General features: G+C 43.2%; 1 protein-coding gene across 2 annotated transcripts; it reads left to right on the top strand.

Annotated features, from left to right (window-relative positions):
• Nucleotides 1-40: 40 nt before the first annotated feature.
• Nucleotides 41-23,365, top strand: NAA50 (N-alpha-acetyltransferase 50, NatE catalytic subunit). Of its 2 annotated transcripts, none has more exons than XM_037388123.1 (5): nucleotides 41-224; nucleotides 15,250-15,383; nucleotides 15,839-15,958; nucleotides 16,885-16,951; nucleotides 19,398-23,365. In XM_037388123.1, the coding sequence occupies exons 1-5, from the start codon at nucleotides 217-219 to the stop codon at nucleotides 19,576-19,578; spliced, it is 510 nt and encodes a 169-aa protein (XP_037244020.1). In that variant the 5' UTR covers nucleotides 41-216; the 3' UTR covers nucleotides 19,579-23,365. The 2 variants fall into 2 exon arrangements, with proteins under 2 accessions (XP_037244020.1, XP_037244019.1); XM_037388122.1 differs by having other exon boundaries at nucleotides 15,247-15,383.
• The last annotated feature ends 2,251 nt before the right edge of the window (nucleotides 23,366-25,616 follow it).

Here is a 25,616-nt window from a genome sequence, read left to right as displayed (position 1 = left end):
GCGGGGGCGCGCGCGGCGTGAGGTGAGGGGTCACGGGGGCGGGGCGGCGGCGGCAGCGGCGGGCGGACGGACGGAGGCCCATGTGGAGCGGGCGCGGGAGCAGGAGGCTGAGCCGCCCGCGCTGCCCGGGCCGAGGAGGGGGAGGCCGGAGCCGCACCGCCGGGCCCTTCACGCAGCCAGCGCGGACGCCGGTACCGGCTGGGCCGCGGCCGCACCATGAAGGGGTGAGTGCGGGCCCGGCGCGTCCCGCGGGGCTCGGCGCGGCCGGGCCGTGACAGGGCGGGCTGGGCCCGCCTGGGCCGTGCCGCTGGCGCGCCGCCGGGCGGCGCGGGGAGTCGGGCGGGGTGGCGCGGCCCGGGCGCGGCGGGGCCGAGCGCGGGCGGGGGGCCGAGCGGTGCCGCTGCCACCCCTGGCAGCCGCCGTCGCCTCAGGGCTGGGGGGGGGGGGGGGGGGGGGTCGGTACGTTTCTCCCGCCCTCTGCGAGCGGGGCCGCACTCTGTGCCGCGGCGGGCCGGTGCCGGGGGGGAGCCCGCGGCGGGGAGCGGAGCTGACGGCGCCCCCGCTGCTCGGCGGTACTGAGCTCCCTGCGGGACCCCCCGGGCCCGGTGCTCGCTGTGAACCGGTTCCGCGGCGGGAGCGGCGGCACAGCCCGTGCTCAGCCCCGCGCTGCTCAGCCGGTGGCCTGCGGCTGGCGGCATCAGCCGTCTCGGAAGGAGGGGAGAGGGCGGGCGGCTGGCCGGCCGCGGGCAGGGAGCGCCGCTGGGGCTGTGCGGGGAGGCTGCCAGGCTCCGAGGAGCGGGTTTGCGGCGCTATTGTTCGTAGCATCCTCTCAGCACTTCTGCTGGCTGGTCTCGCAGCGCTGATTGGCGTGGATGGGTGAGAACGGACTCTGTTCTGTGTCTTGATTTCTGGAGCGCTGCGTTGGGCCTGGCTTCGCTTCTCGGTGGCGCTTGAAAACCTTCAGATTTCACATGGGACTGGCTGAAACGCTGGGTTTCCTGCTCGGCGGAGGCGGCGAGGTGCAGTGCTTGAACAGGAGGCTGGAGGCCTTTAGAGTCACAGCCCTGCTCTGGCATCAGATGACCTGCCTGACCTTGCACGGGTCACTTTGGGACAGGTTTTTCAATGTTGGTTAAATCACCTAATGTTTATTAATTTCAGCGTCACCTGTGCTCCACAAAACCTGATCCTTCTGCTCCATGCCTCAGTTTCTTCATAGGCACAAAGGAAGCTTTCCATAGCTGTTTCTCAAAGGAGTATTAAACCAGTCCTCTTGAAACTGGTGTTATGCAATGCTGGGTATTATTATTCCAGTTTGGCAGCTTAAGGCAGGGTGAATGGAAGCTGAAGCACTTAAGGTTTTACTAAGAAATGGTAAGGGGTTTAGCCTGTTAGCAACTGGGGTGAGGTCACACAAGACTGCTTAGTAACAGACGTAGCTGTTTCTTACAGCGTGTAAGCAGCTTCACATTGTGAGGGGCTGGCAGTTATCTGTAGAATGATGTTCAGTGATGATTGCAAATAAAGTGACTCCTAGCTGACATTAAATAGGTGTGCTTAGGATATCGGGCAATCCTTTATTCATCTGCACCACCCTACATGAAACAGGGCGGGCTGACTCTTAGTCACCTTATAATGAGGATGACAGAGTTTGGGAAAAAAGAACAGTACTGATGGGCCGAGATGAAGTGGCAGTTGACATGATTTTTTTTTCAGCAGCACTCCTGGCAAAACTAGGTTTGCTTTTATCCTCCATTGACCGTTCCACTGTTTTCTACAGCTTAGCCCCACTTTGGCTGACATCAGTCTTGAGTTGAGGCACAGAGTTACTGGGGCCTGGCTGCATGAGGTGGAAAGCAGCCCAGGCACGTCAGGCCGAACCTGCAGAGGTCTACTGGCAGGTTGCAGTCAGAGCTGTCTGCCATGCTGCGATGCTCCCCAAGAGGCTGAGCCCTGGCTTTGCTTGTGCTGCTCAGGAGTTCTCACTTCAGAGAATGTTTTACTTTTTGTAAACTTAAAAAAAAAAAAAAAAGCTGTGGAGGGAAAAACCCACGTACCCCTCTTCTGCTTCCTTGTTTTCTAAATCAAGTGTTTGAGCACTAAACTTGATTCCTGTTGCTTTCCTTTTACTTCCAGGCAGCTTTATCGCTGATTTGACTTAAGAACTGATCCCTTTGAGTTCTGTACTTGCATATTTCTGCTTTTCTGGTACATCTTCATCTCTTTGAAGAACAGCATATTCCTGTCTTGTCAAAACACTGTCAGCACCATGTGGCACGTTCTTGTGCAGAACAAAATCTTATTGAATCCAGGTGTTCCCCAAAAATTCAGATTGAGGCAAATAGGCTGATAGAACTCAAACTGAAAAATAACCTGGTTTAAATACAATGACAGAATCAAAAGTCTAGACAAAGATTTCAGAAGGAATATATGAAATTACATCAGGTACTTTGCAACAAAACCAAATTATTTGTCAAGCTATGAAGATCAGAGGAGATCCCTAAAAAACAAGACTGTCAGAAGATGGATCCAAAATTAGCTCTAATGCATCAGCTCCCAGCATACAGAAACTAATGTGGTGTTTGAAGGGATCTCAGTATTGATTCAGTATTGAATCCAAAATTATGGATCAGTTCTTTTGAACAAACTGACTCAGAGTACTTTTTCTGGGAGTGTATGCGTTGCATAGTAACCCCCACCACAAAGTGCAGAGATAATTTTGGGAGTACCAAGACCCATAACATCATCTGTAATTATGAACAGTCTACTTTGGCAGAGAAAGAATTAAAGAAGAAACTAGCAAGTTCACTGACATTCTGCAATTTCAGATCTAAAAGAGATTGTGTAGTCAATGTGTGTTGCTTGCAGCCCTCTTTCTTAGGTCTCTGAGTTCAAAATAGCACAGAGCAGTGTGTTAATAATGCATAGGGGGTTGTAGTGTCTCTGTCATCAGGGTGTTTGAAATTAGCTTGACTTCTTTTATAGAGGACCTTTGGTTTCAGAGATAGCAAAAGGTTATTTTTTCCCCTTCCTTTCTCAGCTGCTTAAAATTTTGAGGGTTTTCTCATCAAATAAGAGTTAAATGCCAGCTTTTGAACTGGTAATTGCTGTTAGCTCCTACGTGCTTTTATATACTTGGCTTTATGTTCATGCTATGCTCATCTTCTGAATGATTTTAATAGTTTAGATACTTGTTATTTTTGCTTTTTTTTTTCTTAAATGTAAGTTTAAAGACTGAGGTGATTCACTGTTCTGTTAGTGAAATTCATGATTCTCTAGAGATTAATTTCTTTTTTTCATTTATTGTATTCTGAAATGTTGTTACTGTTAGTTCTGGAATTTGAAAATCTATTTTAGAACTGGGTTTGCATGAGGCAGAATACCAGTGGGAGGAACTCGGGTTCTACTGTCTGTAGTAATTTGCCTGGTTTTGTAGAGCAGACGTAAATAATACTCCCTGAACTTTACTACTTTCACAGTGTTGATTCACTTGCTGCTCAGTGTTTTTGTATTTTCATTACAGTTGTAATGCTGCTGGGGTTAAGGAAAGAAAGCCGGAAACCTTGCATTGATTCTTGAGCGTTGCTGGTCGCTGTCTGTGGCCTTTTGATGCCTTACAGTAAGGGTGCTTTTCTGACCTGTTTCAGTCCAGATGAAGCCTGTGAGAATGAAGTCATCCAGCCTTTCCCTGCTGCCCTTAACTAAAAACCACATGGCACAAGAGGTGTAATGCAGGACCTGCATGCTTCGTCACATGCTCGTGCCTGCTATGTGACCAGGAGTGTCAGATGTGTAGAGCACGTGTCATATATAGAGCGTATAGTGCGCTTTACAAGCAGGGCCCAGTGCCTGTGATCCCATGCATGTGTGTTATTTTGTCACATTGACCAAACCCCTTTCCAGTTTTGATGGGGAACACCTGTGGGATTGTCATGTGGCAGTACGTGTTGAGCCACATGATGAAAAACTGATTGAAACGGGGAGCAGTGTGCCATGCATTATACCACTGTCTTAGAAAGTAACGTGCATTATGTTTGTGTAAGAAACTTCTAGAAGACTGCCTCTAAACTTTTATGCATTTGCAGTAAAGTTTTATACTTTGTAGTTTCTGAGGGTCCTGACTTGCTGCAGAAGAGCCCTTGAGACTAGCTGCTGCACAACAGGTAGCAGCTGCTGTGGAGAACTTCATAACCCAGAGGCTTTGCAGGCTAGTGCTGTTCTAGCTGCCTTTGCAGAGGAGCCATCACAGCTGGGGAGTACTGAGCACAACAGAAAAATAACAATAGAGTTCTTGAAACACTACAGTGAGTCATTATGGGTAAGCTCTGATATCTCTGTTTTGCCCAGTTTCATTAAGTAAACCCTGCAAGGTCCTGAAGCTGTGTGTGTTTCTCACGAGGACAGGGAGGTGTTTTTTTCTGTCCTCTTCTGAGTTGGTATTACAGTGTTCATGCAGAACTATTGAGTTGTTGCCTTTTGCAAGGCAAAGTGCTAAGCTTAACATACGTAGGAGGAATTTCCAAGTTTATGAAAAAAAACTGCTGAATTGTCATATGCACTGGAGGCAGAACAAAAAAGGCAATTGAGCTTGAAAATCACTATTTGGTTTTAGGATTTTTCTCAACCTAAAAATGTCAAAGCGAGAGCTATACTTTCTGCATTTGATTTCATAGATGGTAAATTTAGACCATGCTTACAAACGGCTTAATATCTGCTAAATTAATTTATAAAAACTTAGGGAAGTTTATTATAGTTATTCAACCTGATTTATAACTCTTACCACTTTAATTCCATAACCAGATTAAGACATTCCACGAAGTAGGAAGGACTGGAAGGATAGGAAGGTAGCGTAGGGATTCTAGCTGTTTTATTGAAGCACTTTAGAACTGAACCTTAGCTTTTGAGTTGTGTTTGACCATTCAGTTTTTCTTACATGTATATGTAGCTTCTTAGTATATGAATTGGTTTGCTAAGTTGAGACATTTCTTATGTAAAAAATGTAGTATATTTAGTTAATCACCAAATGCCACAGTCTCTGCTGCCATCTCCTGAGGACAAGAGAAATTATGCATCCTCCTTTGCCACATTAAATCTCTTCTAAAATGGGGAATAATGGGTGATGGTTGAGCCAGAAAAATTCTTTTATCCGAGTGGAAATGATTCAGAACTTGAAGAGCCTGCCCATTTGGCAAGCATTAGAAAGAAGTGTTCAGACCAATAATGTGAGAAAGCACTGGATATTTTTACCCAGAGGAAGAGGAGGAAAGGACAAGAGGAGACTTATCCTTATATTTTTTGAGGAATTGATAAGAGAGAAGTACCCCTTTGCATTGCTTCTGCTCTAAGTGAGGCAGGCAATGTCAGGCTTACTTTCTGCTTCCTGCGGAAAGAGGGGAGGGCAAGGAGTGACCTGTGTGGGGTTTTAGGAGCAGCAGAAGTTTGTCAAGAGGGAAACTTGAGGTGGGGAAGCAGGGGAGAAGAGAGAAGCAGCCTATGCACAGAAGAATTGCTGGTTGTTCGGAGACTCTTGGACTTGAAGACCTGAGAGCAGAGAAGCACAGCACTGAAATGGGGTAACTGTGTATTTGTGTCAAAGCATACTGAATTAATTCATTATGGGAAGGAAATGAAATGAGGCTTTATAGAAAATAGAGCTAAAACAATGTCCACCACGCTGTCACTAGGTGACTAAGATATTTGAATTTTTCTGGGGGCAGAGTGATTTTATTTTTTTTTTAATGGATTGAAAATACCATGCTGCATGGTAAGATCCTGATGCATGAAGTGCTTCCTGAGCTCACTTGCCCTTTCTCCTCCCTCTCCCCATTTTTTTTCCAGGTTCCATGTGACTTTTGGCCCTTAGCAGACTAGAATCTCAATTCCCATTTCTGTCATCTAGTTATCTTCTCTTGGGAGCATGGGGTGAGACCCAGGGCAGCGGTTGAAGGCTTGTGGAAGTTTTCTCCACATGGCACTTGGAATTTCTTGTCCGTAAAGATCACAAATCAGGTTGAAAATTGCAGTTAAAGGAGACTTGGTTTTAGCCCTTTAGCACAAATTTTCATTTGAGAATGATTCATTCTTATTGAAAATTGGGAAGGGTGGGGCAGGGGGGAATACAGCTTTTTGTGCTTGTTAAGTTAGCTGCTTGCTGTGGTTGTTGCCTTAGAAGTATTTGAAGGTAGGCACATAAAACTGGTAGCATGTTCTGTTAATTTTTCAGAGTATGTTATTTATATAATGCATGATTCGAACACCTCAAAAAACCACCTGCCCTGGGACTGAAATCCAAAGTATAGGCAGGAGACCCATAATGGCCTGCCATTTTTTTTTTTGACTAATCTAATGGATACAGGCATTTGTAAAGAAAGGTGTTTCAGTGACCTATAGAAATAGTTTGCATGAAGCAGAGGAATGCCTTTCTCCTGATACGTCAATTCTATAGTTTGTTACCTAATATAAGTGCAAGAAGCGCCCTTGAGCTATATAAACTTATGTAAATAAGGCACTTTGTGAACCCAGCATCATTTCTATTTTGAATTTGAAGGTAAGCCTCTGTTCTTACCTGAGGATCATCAGGTACTTCATGAATACTAATCGGCGAAGGTTCGTGATCTCCTAGGAGGCAAGTAAGGGTTATAGTTGTTATATTTGGGGAAACTGAGGGTATGGAAAGGGGCAGTAATTTATATGATGTCTCAGGGTATTGGTAATAGAGACACAAAACTAATTTTGAGCTAAGTTGTTTCAAACTAGTGAAGTACTGCTTTGCAATCATGGTTCAAATTCTGAATGTTCTTGTGAGCTTACTTGACTAATAAGGAAAAGTGGTTAGACTAGCAATGGAGAGTTAGGATTTCTGGCAGCTCTTTATCTGCTGTATGATCGCAGGCAAGTTGTTTCCTCTTTCACCTGACGTTGATCCAGCTGGGATAGGCAGATATAATATCTAAGCCTTTACCTCTTGAGGTGCAAAGCGTTATGGTCTACTAAGTGATGTTATGTATGGCTGCTTTTCTGTTCTAGACCAGCTACCTTTATTTCTGATATTTTAGAGTTTGAAAACTCTGTTAGCTGGGCATGATGATTCCTGCTTTTCATATCCAGCTGCAGAATGAGATAGCTTTTCATTTTCTTGGGAAGGTTTATTTTTATTTGACACTTGTTGAAATGACCTCTCTGCTTCCCCCTTGTGCTTGCATAGTCAGCTGAGATGCTTCGTGATTTACTGCTACTTTAGGTTTAGGGTTGTCATCTTTTTTTTTTTTTTTTTCTTTCTTTCTTTTAGATCAGAGCTGAGCCTGAATTTGAGGTCTAATACAACTCTCAAAGAACAAGTTTGAGCTGGGAAAACTGTGAGGCTATTGTAACATAACTTTGCTTCTTGCATGTGAAGATCGGCCAGTCTTCGGTACAGTGGTCAGGTTTTCTAGGTTGAAGGAGAGTGAATTACCAGAATATAATAAAGAAACCTTGGCTGTAACATGCTGTATATTTTTTTTTATAAAGGAGAGAGGCAAGGTGAGTCTGAAGTATGTCTTGGGGAATTATGACGCATGTCAATGTAACCTGTTCATACTGAGATCCATTTGAGTTGCAAGTCTTGAGTGAAGTCTTCTGTTAATTCTGATTCTAAAATTGCTTAGCTTTCTCCTCTACATCATTGTGCTCTTGTACACTCCAGCACACAGCTGGGGGTAACTTCCAGCAGGGTAGCAGGTGTCATGCAAATACACATTTTCAGTAGTAAGTGGGGCTAAAGAAGATCAGGGAGGCTGAGAAGCAAATTGGTAAGACCTTTTGCATGCTAGGATTGTAGTTATCTTTCTGGTTTTCTGACAAGTGAAGTAGAGTAGATTTACAGCCCACAGATCTTATAGATAATTGAAAACATACCGGTCTGCCCACAAGAACTAGACTAACTTGTGCGCCCAGCAAGACAGCTCATCTGTTTTAAAAAAACCAAAACAACAAACTAGCAAAAAAACCCCAAACAAACAAAAAAATAAAGCCCAAACACTAAAGAGGCTGTTTTGGCTTTGGAGGTGAATCTAAGCAAAGCCACACCCCTCAGGTCTATAGCTTTCATAGCTCTGGTTTGGCTTTATTTTATGAGTGGATTATCCTGTCTAGACTCCTGCTTTGAGTTGGAAGCCAAAATAGAAGCAATAAAGGTAGTTGGCTGCTTAGTGGGTGACAGACCTTCTCTGAAGTCCTATAATTTGTTAGGGCCCTTCTCTCCTCTGTGCTCCCTCTCCTGACTGATGATAACTCCATAAGTTTTGTGAGTTGCAGATACAGCTCTGCTAAATTTAGCATGCCAGATGCCTTCAATAAGCCTGAGCCCTGCTATCAGTTACACAGAGATCTGTTTCAGTCAGGCACATCCCTCTGGGGAGAGACTTGCACTATTTAAAGTTGAATGAGACTGAGATTCTTACAGCATTAAGAAACTCGAAATTCCCTTTTTTCTCCCTGCTGTTGGTTCTAAACTAGTGTTCAACGCTTGCTGTTCCCTGGGACTGAATTTGTGTTTCCTCTTGAACTGTAACTCTGGAAATGGGCTTCATCTTGAGTTATAATTCTGTATAGCAGTTCTCCTTCGATATACATGGAGAGGCAAAAGGCAACCTTCACATAAGCAAACACTAATGTCTCATTTAGCCTATGTTACTTCCACCAGTATACATTTTAAAGACACTGTAGGAAAAATAGACAGTATTCAAATTGCAGTAGTAGGCTGCAGATAGAGGAATGCAGCTGCAATAGGACTAACTGGATTGCATGTGGTCCTACCAAAAGCGTGAGGTTTTCTTTCTAGCAAGTGCCTGAAGGGTCTTAAGACACTGGCATGTGAGAGCAGGAGGGCTAATGCTGATGTTCTGGGTGTGCATCCAGCTTCAGTAACTGCTGCATGTCACCTCACAAAGTCCCACTTCCATTCAGATTTTGTGGATCGCTTTTCACTTCCGCTCTTATGTCGCTGGGCAGTGTCACTGTGGGCTTTTAACGAACAGCAACCCACACCAGAAACTGGTGACCTTTCCTAGTGAAGTCTCAGTGTGTTTTTTGCCCAGTAACTGAGTCACAGTACATTGCAGTTGTGAGAAATTCGAGTGTGGTCCTAGGATATGTCAAGGAAAATGCTTCCAGTGGAGATGGGAAAAACTTACTGCTGTTGTACAAAGCAATAGTAAGTGTTCGGGATGTTGTAAGCAGCTTGGGTTAGCTGTGTTTAAGGGAAATTAATCTGCAGGAATGGAAAGTAGAGCTGGTATGATGACAGTAGGAATTAGGCAGTCTTAAAGGAGGCCAGGATCTTGGCTTTAGTTAGAAGATGGAAAGTATAAAGAGGTCATGGTAGCACTCTCTGAAAAGGCATGTGGGATAGGCTCCATCCGTCAACTCCTGAAGCTAATGGTCAACAGGAGACAGTATATGGATAGATTTGAGTACATTTAGGTTGGAAATTAGAAGAAAGCCTAACTATGAGAATAATGATAGCTTGGAAACAGCCTTGCAATGGAAGATGTTTAAGTGGCTTCAGAGGGCTGTTATTCCATCTAGGAAAGGCTATGGATTTGTAGAGCACTGTTGTAATAAGAGGCCTGACATGATCATAGAATCATTTAGGTTGGAAAAGACCTTTAAGATCGAGTCCAATCACTAACCCAGGACTGCCAAGTCCACCTCTATACCATGTCCCTAAGCAGGACATCTACATGTTTTTAAACACTTCCAGGCTGGTGATTCCACCACATCCCTGGGCAGCCCGTTCCAATGCATGACTACCCTTTCAGTGAGGAATTTTTTCCTGATAACCAGTCTAAACCTCCCCTGGCACAACCTGAGGCCATTTCCTCTTGTCTTACCACTTGTTATCTGGGAATCGACACCTACCCCAACCTGTCCATGACCTTTCTGGTAGTTGTAGAGAGCAATAAGGTCCCTCCCTGAACTTCTTTTCTCCAGACTAAAAAACCCCGGTTCCCTCAGCCACTCCTCACCAATGTGATGCCCATCTACAAGAAGGGCAGAAAGGAGGATCTGGGAAACTACCGGCCTGTCAGATTGACCTCGGTGCTGGGGAAGGTTATGGAGCAGATCATCCTGAGTGCCATCACGTGGCACATGCAGGACAACCGGGGGATCAGGCCCAGCCAGCATGGGTTTAGGAAAGGCAGGTCCTGCTTGACAAACCTGATCTCCTATGACAAGATGACCCACGTAGTGGATGAGGGAAAGGCTGTGGATGTTGCTTACCTGGACCTTAGTCAAGCTTCTTGACACTGTCTTCCACAGCGTTCTCCTGGAGAAACCGGCTGCTCGTGGCTTGGATGGGTATATGTTTTCCTGGGTGAAAAGCTGACTGGATGGCTGAGCCCAGAGTGGTAGGGACTGGAGTTACATCCAGCTGGCTGCTGGTCACACACGGTGCTCCCCAGGGCTCCGTACTGGGGCCAGTCCTTTTTAATGGCTTTAGCAATGGTCTGGATGAGGGGATTGAGTGCACCTCAGTTAAGCTTGCAGACAGCAACAAGAGGAGGCAAGAGTCCCTCATTCCTCCATATTGAAAATAGTTGCTTGGGATGGGGTGGCTGACTTGGTCCAGAGGCTTTGACACCTGAGATAAGTACAGTTGACTGCGTGCTCCATGGAGTGCTATTTTGAGAGGTATGGTGACAGTACTAAGTGCGTATCTTTTTAGGAATATTGTTGGAATAATAGAATAAAATAATCTGTTAAGGAAGGGCACATCCCTTCTGGCCATTCTTTATATATATATATATATGTTTTCTCATATGGTGATTTGAACTCATGATTTATTTTTTTTTTTTTGCAACAGCAGAGGATATTTATCTCTGGTACAGCCTGTACTGAACTGGAATGCACAGGACTGGCCTATTCAGACCTTCCTTAGCTGATACAGTAAACTTAGGAAACAGTAAACTGATTTGGCTGAGAGGTAACTTGAAGAAGCGGGTCTACCTGTAAATAGCTATTGAAAAACAAACAAATCAAAAATTTCCATTACTCCAGTGAATAGTAAGGAGTGACCATTTTGTGTCCTTTGTCTTGGATCTTTTGAGGCTGTGGTAGTTTTTCTAAGTCCTTAGGTTCAAAGTGTATGTGGTTCTGTAAATTATAAGGTGTAGCACAAAATCATGTAGATGCTGAATGATCCCTGTGCTCCTCTTGCACGGTACTTCCAGTTTAAAGTGGGGTAGGCTGGCACTTCTGCTCAAGACCCAACCGGCTCTGCCTCTGGCAATTTTTTTCTCTTTATTGCTAGCAGGAGACTTCTGTGGTGAACCCAATCAGGGGACTGATGTGGGTTAAAACTAAACTTTTCTTTTTTTGGCTAGGTTAGTTTAAATTGGGGTTGGTTCACCACATCATTGCACAAATGTTTGTGCCAGCAAGAGGGTGGAAATGAGTGGCCTGGGGACAGCGAGACTGCTGCTTTCGGCAGCATCGCCAGTTTTCCCATGCTTTTACTCAAGGCCCTGGTGGCACTTCTGCTGCACTGTCCTCGGGCAAAGTGAACTCTCATGATGTGGGTCTTCCTGTCCATGTCTTCATTTAGTTTACTGATTAAATGTTTTGTGTGTAATAGGTGTGGTGCTGATTTAATCAGTTAGTGCTATGCATTAAAGTAATTTATTGCTTGAGTACATACTATTTAGACAGACATATTCAGCGTATTGATTTATGCTTCCTGCAGTGGTACTCAAAACTTTTTTTCGTATTATCCTCCAGGATAAATTACTGGGCCTGATGCAACTCTCAAGCAACAAGGAAACAGCTAGTGACAGAGCACAGGAGGCAGGGAGCAGGACATGGCAGGAGGCAGCAATGGATGTGGCAAGTGGTGAGAGAGTCGGGGAGTCCGAGGGCTTGAGGAAAACTCTCAGCAGCACCTTTTAGCCCTACTGCTGGAACTTGTTTCTCTGACCTGATGCCAGCCTCAGAAGTGATGTCGTGGCTCTGCAGCGATGAACAGCCTTAGACTCTGCTTCTGCACTTACTTATTCCCTGTCTGAAACCCTCCTGGTGAAGGTCCATCTTCTGGCCATGGCCCCTTTCTCAGCCATCTTGCCCTGGCTGCCCCTGACAATTTGTCTTTATCCTGTTGCACTGTCATCATAAATACTCCATAGTGACTGTCTTCTAATGCCTGATTTCTTGCTTCATTAGGAAGTAATTAATTTTAGAATAATACTAGAAAACACACTACCTGATGATATTCTATGTCAGAGATTTTTGCTCAAGTAGTATAAAAAGGGACTTGCTCTTTAACAACTTTGCTATGAGTTCATAAGAGTTCATGCTAGCGTTACTGATCTGCTGAAGCTTGGATCTACTGATACAAAAAAAGTTATCACGAAGGTTAATATACTATTAAGTCTTTTGGACAGAAGATCTAGGCTTTCAAGGGACTGACTGTGAGTGTGAGGTTTTTCTTTTCCTTTACTGACCTCCTACTCTGCAGCTCATCTGATCTAATTGAGTAGTTGAGAACTGCTCCCTTTGGTTTCCACTCTGATGCAGACTGCAGCAGAAGAGGCTGCTGGGTCTTCTCTTTGCTCCTAGTATGAGATTCCTGAGGTACTCTACTCCAGGAAAGCTCTCTCCCAGGCACAAATACACCCAGGAACCCACATGCCATGGTTTTATTTCCTACCCTTTGTGAGGAAAAGGTAGCACTGCTGGCTGGGATTAGAAAAGGGCACAACTTGTCTTCTGTGTGCTTGACAAAGCCCTGCCATGCTAGGCTTAACAGCTGTGCTAAGCTGGGCACAAAAAAAATGTGTTACCCCACTGCCTAGTAACTTTGATATCATGCTTGTTTATAATGGGAGTATGTCTGTGGTGTAAGAAGATCATCCTTGCAAGCTCCATATGTACTTCATGTTGGAATATAATTGTCAAAGGGGCTTGTGCAAGCAGCAATACATGAAGAAAGGAATCTTGAGAGCAAAAATAATCTAGAAGATAGGAAGGGCTGTGAAATGGGGCTGGTGGCAGTAAGAGTCACAGAAAAGAGGTACTGTGGACTATTTCTGCACAGTGTAGTGGTTTTCTAGCTAGAAACTTTAGAAGGATATCCCATTGCTGTTGCTTGTAAGTGTGCCTGGGTATCTTGACATGGATGAGACACAAGAATACGGAGACTGTTGCTGCTTCTTTTGTTCTTGAGATCACTGTTGGAGAACACACTGTCCAGTTCTAGTGAGATGTCTCTCGAGGTCGCTGTATAACTCGGCAGAGCTTAGGAGCAACCTACAAGGATTCATTGCTTGCAATGAAGGAGGAAAAAGATTGACATGTTCAGTGTGGTAGGGGGCAGATAGATGAGGAGCTGCCTGGAACAATTTGCAAGCACTCATACTGGCATGAGATGCTTAACAGCAGGGGGCTTTTTAATGTCTTTGGCAAATGTGTGACAAAAGGTTAGAGTTTGGAGTCAGCAAAGTTCAATATGTAAATGCCATCCATTAATTCTAACTAGTAACTGGAACATATTAATCTGATGGAGAATTACAAAATCATCAGTAGTCTATTAGTTAATGCTAGATGTTTTTTAAAAGGTAGGCCCCTTCTTAAAACTGTTTAGCTTCTATAGGGCTCACTAGGGAGATTCTTATCTGTGTCATACCAGAGAGTGGGCGATGGTGATCCTTGGTATTGTTGCAGAACTTAAGACTGTATTCTTTGCTGTGAAAGAAGGAAGTGGGTGTGAGGGGAAGTTACAATTCTTGAAGTAACTGTAAAAGGCTCCAGTCCTATAGCTTTTTCTGATAGTTTTGCAGGCTGCAGTACGATGCCTAGAAAGCATTGTATATTTATCACCCATCATTGGTAGTGACAACTAAAATGCATATGATATCTGGAGGTTTTGATCGTTTAAGGGGTTTTGATGTATAACCAAGGTCAGTTCATAAAGCAGAGGCAGATTATACAAGCATTGCTTGGTACAGTTCTTGTTGGTTATCACATTTTCACTCTGTTTTATAAGTTAATCTGTGCTTCTGTGTCCTAGGCATCAACCTGTCTGAAAAAACAAGCTGCCTAGGCACAAGAGGCACTGGAGATGGAAAGCAGCTACTGCCCATCACTAGAATGAACTTTGAAGCCTAGTGTGCAAGGATCTTAGAAAGCTGCCTTTTTGGAAACAGGATTTCACTTCATAAAAAAAGACAAACTGTCTTTACCAATGTTTTGGCAGAAAACAATCTGGTTGCCTGTATGTATTCAGTAAAACTAAGCTGAGATGAACCCAGAATCGTGTGCATTTCTAATTCTACATGCATTGGCTTTGTACCTTCCTATGTATTCTGGTGACCATTTGGGAGAAGATTTTTATTATCTTGGGGGTTTATTTTTCATTCTTGTAATCCTTGTTAAAACTGTCTACCTGGACCCAAGAAATTGGCTTGGGGAATACTAACAACTAAATCTTTTTTTTTTTTTCCTGTGTATGTAATGTTCCTGTCAGGAATTTAGCATCAGAAAAGGGAGGAGCTTGATCTGTTTCTTCTCAGTATAATTCAGTGCAACATTGGTATTTTACAGTCATGGTTCTGCTCTCAATCAGCAGGAGGAATGACTTCAGTGATGATCATAACAGATGCGGATATCACCTTGACAGTGGCACGTTTGCATGTTAACAGGCTTAATATGAGCTTGCTGCACACAGTATTGTTGCTTTTTAGAGACAGATGTCTGGTAATGCTTTTGTCTTTGTCTAAACATAAGCTTTATATTGACAGGTGGTAAAATTAAGGCTGTCTTTGAAGCATGGATAAGGACTTCATTTTCTTGGTCTCTGTTCTAGCCTCCTGTCCCTACCATCTTTTCTTTGTCGTTTTTTGGTTTGGTGTCTGCCCCCCTGCCATGACTTGGATGATCAGTGAGGATATTAATGGGATAAAGTTAAATACTCCTGCAGAGATGTGTGTTCCCCTGTATGCCACCAAATAAAACCACACATATACTATGGAACATCAGTGTTAAGTGTGGCCTCAGAAACTTCTGACTGTGTAGTACTGACTGAAATTGGCTTTGGGAGTTAAATTGACCACCAACAGAAGACTTAATTGTATGGGCTGAATGTTGTAGTTCAAATATGTATTGAACTGATTATTAGGTGGGACGTCTAAGCATAAATGTAATAATTAATTTTTGGTGTCCTTAGAAATCTTGCAGTGTGTCAGATGTTAAGCATGTTTTGATTTGTTCCAGTAGCCGGATCGAGCTGGGAGATGTGACGCCACACAACATTAAGCAGCTGAAGAGGCTAAACCAGGTCATTTTTCCTGTCAGCTACAATGACAAGTTCTACAAGGATGTACTGGAGGTTGGCGAACTAGCCAAATTAGGTACAAATGTTCTTGCCAGTAATCGTGGGCTGTGGTGGCAGAAGTGCTCATCGTTGCTATCTATAATGGTTTTGAATAGCAGATCCTTCTATTTTCTTGGTTTACATGATGAAAAATAACTGTTTGGGAACTTCAAAAAAGCCACAGTCCCAACCTCAGAGGCTTTGTGTTCTAAATAGATTCCCTTTTACTGGGAATAGGCATGTTTTCTGATCCAGCAGAAATGCCAGCTTACCTCCTGATGCCATTGCTAGGTGGTTGAACTGTAATAAACCAACTGTTGTGTCAGAGCACCATTGGTAACTTCACTCCAAGTGTTAAGCACAATGTATGATATTTTATCTGGATGGGAGAATTAGCAAGAAGGAAGGAAGGAAAATACAGAGTGTAAATGAAGAAGCTGTATGTATAGGTTGAGGCTTGTGACTGATCACACTTGTTTCCCTCCCTGGCAGCCTATTTCAATGATATTGCAGTGGGAGCAGTGTGCTGTAGGGTGGATCACTCCCAGAACCAGAAGAGACTGTACATCATGACGCTCGGATGCCTGGCACCCTACCGAAGGCTAGGAATAGGTAAGGAGGATCTTCTTTTGTATCTGAGTCATCAAAGAAACCAGATTGTTGTGCAGATTTCTGAATGTTCTTTCCGATTTTTAACCAAGATAGTGCATTTCTAGACCACTGATTTCTTTGGAAGGGACTTTGAGGAAAGAGTATGTTTTATGATGTGCTTTTTTTCCCTGCCTTTCAGAAATGGACTTCTGGTAGAACTTTCTAATTTGGGATTTCAGATTATTTTAATCTTAAATCACATTATACCATAATGTAAATACTGTGCTTCTATAGGTAAGGAAATTGACGCACAGACATAGGAAATAACTTTGTTAGAGGTGTGCAACCAGTATGCAAGTCACATCTAAGTAGAACACAATACTCCTTCATTGGGTTATCTCTTTACTCTTCTAAACATAGGGTTTTTCCTGTTTATTTTGTCTTTATCACTACTGATTATTGCTGCTCAGGGTAGTACTTGCTTTCTCTCTATATTGCATTTGGTTCTTTTCTCCATGTTTCAAATCCACAGGCCAGATTAATCAAGACCTTACAGTAACCTGTTTGCTTTGACAAACTGGAATGAAAAGATAACTATTTTTTAGACAAATTTGCCAGTGCTCTCAATGCTTTAGACATTGTTTTGACCATATTTTGAGGTGAGTGTGAGACCTTGAAGCTAATATTCAAATAAGCTGCTTTTTATATATGCTTCTGAGCTGCTGGATTTTTTTCTTCAAAGAAACAATGGAATCAATTTTGTGAGCAATCAGTAAGATGGTGGAATACTTACACACCATGTTTTATTTGCCTTCCCTAGTTCTCACAAGCTCTGTCATTTTAGCCTACCTACAGTTAACTTGCCTCTCTTCAAGAAAGCCCTTAGCTAAGTACAGACTGGACTGTGCACTTCTGGTTTTCTTAAGTATTTCTTTACCTTTTGGCAGGAACTAAAATGTTGAATCATGTCTTAAACATCTGTGAAAAAGATGGCACTTTTGACAACATCTATCTGTAAGTAAAAGAGTTGCACTTCTGCGGTTTTGGAGAGATGATGGAGGCATATATGGGAGCAAAGGGAGGGGAGATCCAACAGTATTTTTATTATGTATTTCAGTGGGGTCATGGAACATCTTGTAAGTACTAGCAAGAAAGCTAGGGGTTGTGTTCTGGGCTTGTTGTGTGATGCTGAGAAAACCAAAAGCTTGCTTGCGTTAAAAGGGCTTCTGCAAATTTGCTGAATTTGGAAGTGGTTTAGTTACAAAATTATATTCTATAGCATAATTACACTATGACTAAAAAAAATCGTGAAAGAATTTATTTTTTTTTACCATACAGTGTCATCCTCAGAATGGAAAATACTGCAGGTCTTGTGTGCAGTTTTGATACACTTGCTGTCTGTCTTTTACGGCAGTGCTCTGTGGGTTAGAACATCAGATCAGAGGCTTGCAAGCACTCTAGGTTCCCATTCAGTAGCAAGGTGCAACTGCTTATTCCCATTCTTGTGCTCTGCCAGGTCAGCTGTTTGTGCAGCAACACAGTAAACTAGGTCCATGCCCTGACCCAGCTGGGGAAGCTGCTTTCAGTTTTGGGTGGGGGTGGGTATTTGGGGTTTGGGGGAAGGGGAGTATTATTATTATTTGTTTGGGTTTTTTTCCAATCAACTGCATGTCTGCATAAGTACTTGGCATGATGCAGACGAGAACAAGCACTGGGGTAGAGGATAGGGCTTCATAAAAGAGCATAACCATCCTAATAGGTCCCTGTGGAAATAGAGCCTGAAATCCATAGATGCCAAAGCTTCCCTTTTGCTGCTGGCTGCACACTTCTTCCTGTGTATTGCAAAGTGAGCTGATGCAGTTTTTGGCCAGATCGCTTCTCTGAGCCAGCTTCTTCCTCATCCATTGCTGCCTGCTTATACTGGTATAAGCATGGTGTACTGGCAGGGATCGTCACACACCAGGTATGGCTTGGATGGACTTAGGCTGCCACAGAACTGTACCCTGAACTTGCCAGGACTGTTGAAGATGCTTAGCGGTGAGCGTTTCATACGCTGGTATCACTATAAATGGACTGACTTTCTTCTCGAGCTTAGCCCACCTCTACTGAGGAGGTGCAAAGTCTTCCAAGTCCTCTACTGTTGTAGCTTTGCCATCTCTGTATGAGGAACAGGTGTTTTAAAGAGGAGTCCAGGTAAAGCTGCTTTTGCTTTGTATTCCAGCTCTCCTGCCTCAGGAGAAGTAGTACTGAACTCCCTCTCAGATGGCTGCCAGTAGGCACAGGCTTTCCTTTTTGCTTTTGCACGTTACTGTGTGCACAGTGAAGGAATTATTTGCTGTTTTAATGCAAAACCCAAATAACTCGTAATCCTTCTTGAGCTTCCCAGGATAAAAGTTCTGGGGTGACAATAAATTGGCCCCTAAAGTTGGACATAAAAGTTCTTTTAGTAGCCCATTGATTTTATTACTATGTCTGTTGCTTGTGCATCTTCTATCTGAACATACTGCGGAGGTTAGCACCCAGTTTGGTATCAGTGCCTAAATTTGTCATTATTATGAAGTTCCCTTTTAGCTATTTGGTGCTTATTGGGCTTAACACTGAGATCTTTTTTGTTCTGCTGTTGCTTCCAGAGCCCTTTGGTTCTATGGTTATGCAGCATATTGTCATGATAAAGCAATTCATGAGCTTGTGCAGTGTCCACTGAATTTTGGGGGAGCTTCATGAATGCCTTTTGCCAAGTGAAACATCTTTTTCTTTTTTTTTTATTTCTAGAACTTGTGCAAATAAATGTTTTGGTGACTTAGGATGAAGAACTAATGGCTGTTTTGGAGGCCTTGAAACTCTTGGAGTATGCTAGCAAGATTGATAAAGCTCTGGGGTAGATAGTTAAAAGGGGAAAGGACTTTGTAAGTCCATAGGGCTTCTTTGTGCTGCCATAGCTTTTTGTGAGTAGAGGTAGTTAGAAGTGAGCAAGGAGCTGAAATCCTATCAAACACTATTGCCAGTTTTGTGTTGCAGCATGCAGGGATCATCACTCGGACAGCTGTTTTGGTCATCTGAGAAGTGTCACTACAGGAAGTTAAAATTGGGTCTACAGTGAACCTTTGTTTATATATTTCCACAAAATATCTGTCACTTCCAGATTAAGAAAAATTGAAATTACTGAGCTAGTAATGCTTCAGAGTCTCTCTGCTATTTGTGTTCCTTAAAAGAACTTTACGGAGGGAAAACATTTGCCACTTCTCAGAATGATTGCCACAGACCGTCCAGGAGCTGTGTGTTAGCTCAGGATTGATATGGGAAGACCAAAATTTCTGGTCCTGAACTTTACACCACTGCTCCTGTCTCTGTCTAGATAGATCCTTTTCTTGTCTTGTCTTTGACCTTCTGAGTGCGGAGACAGAATACTGTACCGCAGAAAGTTCTGATACCTGTCTGTCTGTCCTCCTTTCTGTCCCAGGCATGTCCAGATCAGCAATGAGTCTGCAATTGACTTCTACAGAAAGTTTGGCTTTGAGATCATTGAGACGAAGAAAAACTACTACAAGAGGATAGAGCCCGCAGATGCTCATGTGCTGCAGAAAAACCTTAAAGCCCCTTGTCTTGGCCAGAACGCAGATGTGCAAAAGACCGACAACTGAACAAAACCCCAACGAACACTTTCTTGCACTTGCTTGTCGCCAAATAAGGAAAGAGAGGCCTCTTTGGTTTTTTTTTTTAATTTTTTTTTCTCCACCCCTTCATCCTCTTAATTTTTTTTCCCCCCTTGACCTCTCTCCAACAAAACGTAATGCTTCTTCCAAGGATTGTCCAATCATGTTTGGGTTTTGGTTTGGGTTGTCTTTTTCTTTTTTTTTTTTTTAAAGCTCTCCTTTCTGGTTTTGGGTTTTTTTGTTTTGTTTTTGGGGTTGGGTTTCATTTTTATTTGGGGGGTGGGAAAAGGTGTGCAGATCTCTTTAAGTTTGAGTTGTGGAGGGCTTGAGCAGGTTATCCTGATGACAAGTTTCCTTCAGAATTATCTCTTTCAGTAAGCAGAATGTAAATCCAGTGGGGGGAAAAAAGGAAAAGCAATATCTTGTCCTTTGACTCCTACATTATTGTTTTTTTATAACCTACAGGGTACTTTACTCCCCCCCAACCTTTGAATGTTACTTCAGTACTTCCCACTCTTCTTCTTAATTCCCCCCGCCTCAAAAAAGTATGTTTAGTTCTTCCCGGTATTTTTGAGTATAGCTTTTTCTTCCATCTTTTGCTGAGAGGGGCGGGCTACTTTACCGTACCTTTTCACTCTGCCTGGGCTGATCTTTTTGAATGCTTTTTTTAAATACTCCTCACCCAAGCTGGTGCTACACTTCTTAACTGACCGAGAGGAGGGTTTAGAGTGGTCTTTGTTTTGTCTTATTTTCATTTACCCAACTCCCAGCAGAATTCTGCCAGAGTTAAGAGCCACTTCTGGTGTTGGCAAGAGTAACCTTGTAAAAGTATGAACCCTGAGGCAAGACCCTCGCTTAGAAAAGGGGTGAAATGCAATAGGGTTCATTGAGAGTTAGTTCTGTGTTGTTGGGATGGGAAAAGTGACTGTGACCACCTTACCAGCTTTGATCGCATAACGCCAAGTGCCCATCTCCAGATAAATTTGTTACAGCTACTAAATCTGTGGTGACATGTCTTGAGATGAGGCAAGGGTTGAGGAAACCAGGCAACAAGGCTGAGAAGGCGAACATGAATCTGACCCTAATCACATAGCTTTGCAGGGGTCTTCTGGATTTGCTTGGATTTGCTGGATTGGCTTGGCTTGCTGTGTTTATGTGCTCCTTTGGGAGGAGGTGGTGAAGAACTGCACAGTTTGCTCCTTTGAAAGTTGTTTTCCCCTTTCCCTGTTCAGTGGTAATAATGCAGTTCTCCTCCGTGAGAGGGTATATTCATGGAGCACCAGAGAAAGCAGCATATATTAGAGCATTTTATGGGTCTGGAAAATAGGCTGAGTGGCTTCTTCCTAGTACTGTAACCTCAAAGCTACAGTAAACTCTACTAAGCTCTGCTTCGCATCCTTTCATGCTTTGTTTGCGTGAATATCAGTGCTCCTTTCTATGCACTGTTGCCAGCGATTTTATGTATGCCAATACAAATACCAGCTTGAGCTTGGACTCTTCTCCAAGCACCTGGGAAAGTGCACTGAGCTGAGACAACACCAACCTGCCCCATCCCCCAGGTAGATATTGAACTGCATTCCTTTCCTGTTTGTTTTTTAAAGTTTAAATATGCATCTTGACTTTATCTGCTTTGAAAGCCTCCAACCTATAGTGCGCATTGCAGCATACATCTGGTTAGTAGGTGCTGTCTGGTCGTTTGAGGGTGACTTGGGAACCAAGGATTTCAAGACGGGAGTTGTGGTGAGGCAAGGGATGGCACCCCTCATTGCACATTATGCGGTCTTTGATACCCGAGGGGTGACTATACAAGCTGCTCCAGAATTACTCCTTCTTTCCCAGAGGTGTGCATTGTTTGTTGGAGTGCATCTTGACAGACCTATGCTGGAAAACAGCTACTTCATTTGCTGGGTTTGCACTAATTGAGTCTTGGGGATGGGCAGATCACCAACAACAAAAGCCCTTCCACGTGGCCTGAGCACCTGTGTTTGCAATGCTCAGTGGCAGACTCTGGCTAGAAAGATGCAAACGGTTTCCTTGGCCAGAGGCAGCCTAGTTTAGACAAAAGCTTATTTTTAGTACTGCTAGGACCTGCTCACACTGGTTATGTTGGCAGTTCCAGCATCTTTCTAGGAGGGGATGTATTGAAGCACAATTAGTTTGTCATATGCCAACATAGTTTCCCTGGCCATCTGTTAACCAAACCAAGAGAAGTATGTGGAGGGAGAGAGATAGTATTGTAATTGAGGATGTTTGTGCAGCACAGCTGTAACTCAGACCATAGCTGCCTCTGGTGCCAAGCAAAGTGCTCTTCATTCTTCTAGAACTAAGTGGTTAAGTGTTTGGGTTGGGTAGATGGGTGTGGGGATATGAACTCTTAGGATTTGCTGTTGTTGTAGGCTTCCACAAATTGGTGTGTTTCACAGACAGTTTTCCTTCAGGTTTAAAAGTAAGAGTCTGATGTCTAAACTTGGATTAACCTTTGTTTCTGTCTCTTTTTTTGCTTTGGGCTGCCATCATTCTATGAATGTATCCCTGGAAACAATTCTTAAAGCTCCTATTCCACAGCAAACCTGCCTCATTGTAACTTCTGAATAAAACGTTTTGTAGGAGGTGGAAGAGAGAGAGTAACGACAAATCTAAGACTCCTTTTCCCAGGCTATTAATCCTGGAAAACAGTTGCTCAATCCTGAATACAAGGTTTAATCTAAATCTCTTAGAAAGCTGTGTTTGCTGTACCTGGATGAGGGTGAGTGAAAGTCAGTAGTTCTGGATGACAAACAGTTGTATTTCATTAGTACATCAGCTGTGTTGAATGTGGGAGGAGAATGCTGTATCCTAGTGCTGTTACCCAGAGACACTGAAATTGTGTGAAGTATGGGCTTACGGCAGAGAACTTCAGTTACTTTGGTTGTTGCTGCAGCAGGACCTCCTTTTAGCTTGAAAAGAATATGAACAACTAATTTTTTTGAAAGTTGGGAGTTTCAGTGGGGGGAAAAACCACCCCACCAGCACTTCCTGTTCTGGATGAAGATCTAGCAAGAAAAATGTATGCTACTAACAGCTTTAGAGTGTAAACTCTGTATATACGAGTTATTCCTGAATCTCTGCAACTGGTTTTGTCATTTATTGGTTGAAGTATGAAGATATTATCTGCAAAAAGACTCCTACTAGAGGAAACCATGGTACAGGGGAAAAGGAATCATCCAGGAGAGAGATCCCTCATTTTTGGGAGGGGGAAGAGAGAGATTAATGTTGTGTATACAGAAACTGGCTGAGTTTACATGATGCAGCTAATGGTTAGACCTGCCAACTAAATATGACATACTGTTAACAGTTGAAACAAACTTACATGATAGTTTGTTAAATCTTGATGGTGCCCTGTGTCTAGTAATAAATTGATCCCCCAAATTGTTTTATTCTCCCCCCATGTTGTAATCCAGGGTCAGCTGCTATGCACAAAGTCTGTGTTTTGTAAAGTGTTTGCTGACTTGGATGTTTCTTTCAAATCTGCAACTGCTTCCTGATTAATTTGGCTAAGACCACTGCTGGTCTCTTGAGTTAAGATTTAGTCAAAGGTATGCTGTATGCAGTTTACGGATGCATTCTCAGTGTCACAAGTTAAGTTGCAGGGGGAGCAAATTCTTTACAATAAGATGGTCCATTTTTAATCTATATCATTGCCCTTGTTGTACATCAGGAGCATGTTTTTGTTTTTCTCAAACTCTTTAGAAATACCATTCAGAATAAACGTGCACTATTTGAGTTATGTCATTTATGACTTGTCACGTGCATTTTTTTTGCAGTCAGCTGTTTCTCTCTGTAATCAGATCTAGAATATTCCTCAGATGTTTCATAAACTGTGTGACGTGGAAGATTTCTAACATGAACTGTAAGTTGGGCTGCTGTGATGAATGCCACGGGTGTCTGACACCTGAGGAGAGTGGCGTCTGTTTGCCCAGAAGTGCTGAGCCTTTCCTCAGAAATCCTGTCTTGGAGGGGGAGGAGAAGAGGAGGAACTGTCCTGGAATATTTTTGCATTGACTAGTGAGCAGTCTTGAAATAAAACAGACCAGGCATCAAGAACTCTGTTTTGGGCTTTCGAAGTTAAATATTTTTAAGTATTCAAATTAATTGCTAGATATTGCAAATCTTGACAACAATCTCTGAAAAACTATGGTCTGTACCTGTGAAAGTTAGCAGTCTTCAGATGCAGTGAGTATTCTTCCATACTGACCTTTCTCAAAAAGGTATTTAAGTAAAACTCCTCTTGTAAATATTCCAGCCTCTTCTGTTAAAGCCATCTTTTGTCTGTAGTTTCTTTCTGCTCCTATCCTGAAGTGCCGTTTCTGAAGTGATAAAGTGGCACTGTGGTACAGTTTCTGGGGAAAGAAATGTTACCCTAAAGACTCTATAGCTTATTCTGTCCGCTTATTTAAGTTCCTCTGGAAGCTGCTTTATCAGTAGATGGAGTTGCTGCATCCATTAGGATAGCATGGAAAAGCAAAGCTCAGGTTCTGAAATGTGACTTTGGTCTTGAGCTGCTGCTGCCAGCTGCCTTCCCTGACCTCTGCTGGAGGGCCTGAAGGCACAGCTGGAGGTGAACTGCTACCAGGAGTGCAGCCTTCATCACTCTGGCCTCACCAGCAGCTGCAGAAGCTGGAAACTTGTGCTGTACTTAAACAGCTGCAGCTGTTCTCCAAACCACTCAGCTTTTGTTGATCTTCGTCTTGTTTCTTCCCTTCTCCACCCTCATCCCAGTCACCTAACAGCGTGTACAGCTTTAAACAATTCTGTTAGTCCTTTCCAGGGAAACTAGCAGATACCACTGATCATTTGTGTTCCCCTTTCCCAAAGCTGTACTGGTTCTACCAGCAGTTCCATTCCCCTCACAGTTTTCAAAACTTGAGTATTTACAGGGTCCTTGTAATGACTGACAGTCTGCTGTTATCTCTTGATTAGGACAATTTGCTTTTTTTGTTACTGAGATGATTATTTAAATATAACAGTTATGCTGCCAGGATCTAGTGAGTAGTAAGTAAAGTCATTTACTTCATGTAAAGAACTGTGATTGTTGTTTTTTCACCAGTGTGTACACCACCCTAGTTACCTGTGTGGGATGTAATTTGCTGTTAAGTGCCCAGTCACTCAGCATTAGAAGGTTCACCTGTCATTCTTCATTCTTACTACCTTGACTAAACTCCAGCAAATTTTCACCTCACTCTACTTTTTTTAAAATAGTCTTGAAAAGTATAGATGCCAGCACAGATCTCTTAACTCCACTGGTGACCTCTCACTAGCGTGAAAACTGATCTTTTATTCTATGCCCTGTGATCTCTGTGTTATAATCAGTCTTCTGTCCCTGTGAGGATACTATCCTCTGATCCTGTAGTAGCTTAGATTACTTAAGAGCTTTTGGACAGGGATCTATTACGTGAAGTCCTTTTGAATATATACCAAACCAATCTGTTAGCTGAGTCTTTTCTGGCTGTTATTACTTTTCTTCCCACAGGAGTTCTCCAAATCTATTCAGCCCCTTAGACCAGATGCTTTGTATGGGACACATGACTGTTGCCTTATGTCCTTTTCTCTTGCCCCTAAAGAGGCATCAGTTAGACCAGATGATGGAAGGGTTACTCTATCCTTCTCATTTTATCCTGCCGCCTTTCCTCCTCCCCAGTGCTTCAGTACTGTAAAAGCATTCAGTTTGCCTACCGTTTTGCCTCAAGGCATTGTGGCCACCAGCTCAAGCTCTCCAGACTTGTCAGCTTTCTTTTACTCACTTGCGTGTATATGGCCCATAGTCCAGGAAACTCCTGCACCTGGGGAAAGATGCACTGACCTGCCTTCTGCTTGCCTTTCTATCAGCTGCAGTATCACATCATATCACATGACTTAGGCCATTACTGTTCACTAAATTACTGAAGCCAAACCTGCACTACAGCCAGGTATTACGCCTTCATTCAAAAAAACGCACTCAAGTTGTTCTTGGTTAAGACTATCCAAAACAAACCTGCAGAAACTCTTCC

The sequence above is a fragment of the Falco rusticolus genome, chromosome 5 (assembly GCF_015220075.1).
Source record: "Falco rusticolus isolate bFalRus1 chromosome 5, bFalRus1.pri, whole genome shotgun sequence".
Taxonomy (NCBI): Eukaryota; Metazoa; Chordata; class Aves; order Falconiformes; family Falconidae; genus Falco; species Falco rusticolus.
Note: the sequence above shows the minus strand (reverse complement) of the source record. Positions and strands in the feature narration are given on the sequence as shown.

Excerpts from the sequence above, each read along its gene's own strand:
- NAA50 (XM_037388122.1), top strand. Across the intron at positions 15,384-15,838 it reads TGGCGAACTAGCCAAATTAG|CCTATTTCAATGATATTGCA; the intron begins GTACAAATGTTC and ends CCTCCCTGGCAG. Across the intron at positions 16,952-19,397 it reads ACTTTTGACAACATCTATCT|GCATGTCCAGATCAGCAATG; the intron begins GTAAGTAAAAGA and ends TTTCTGTCCCAG.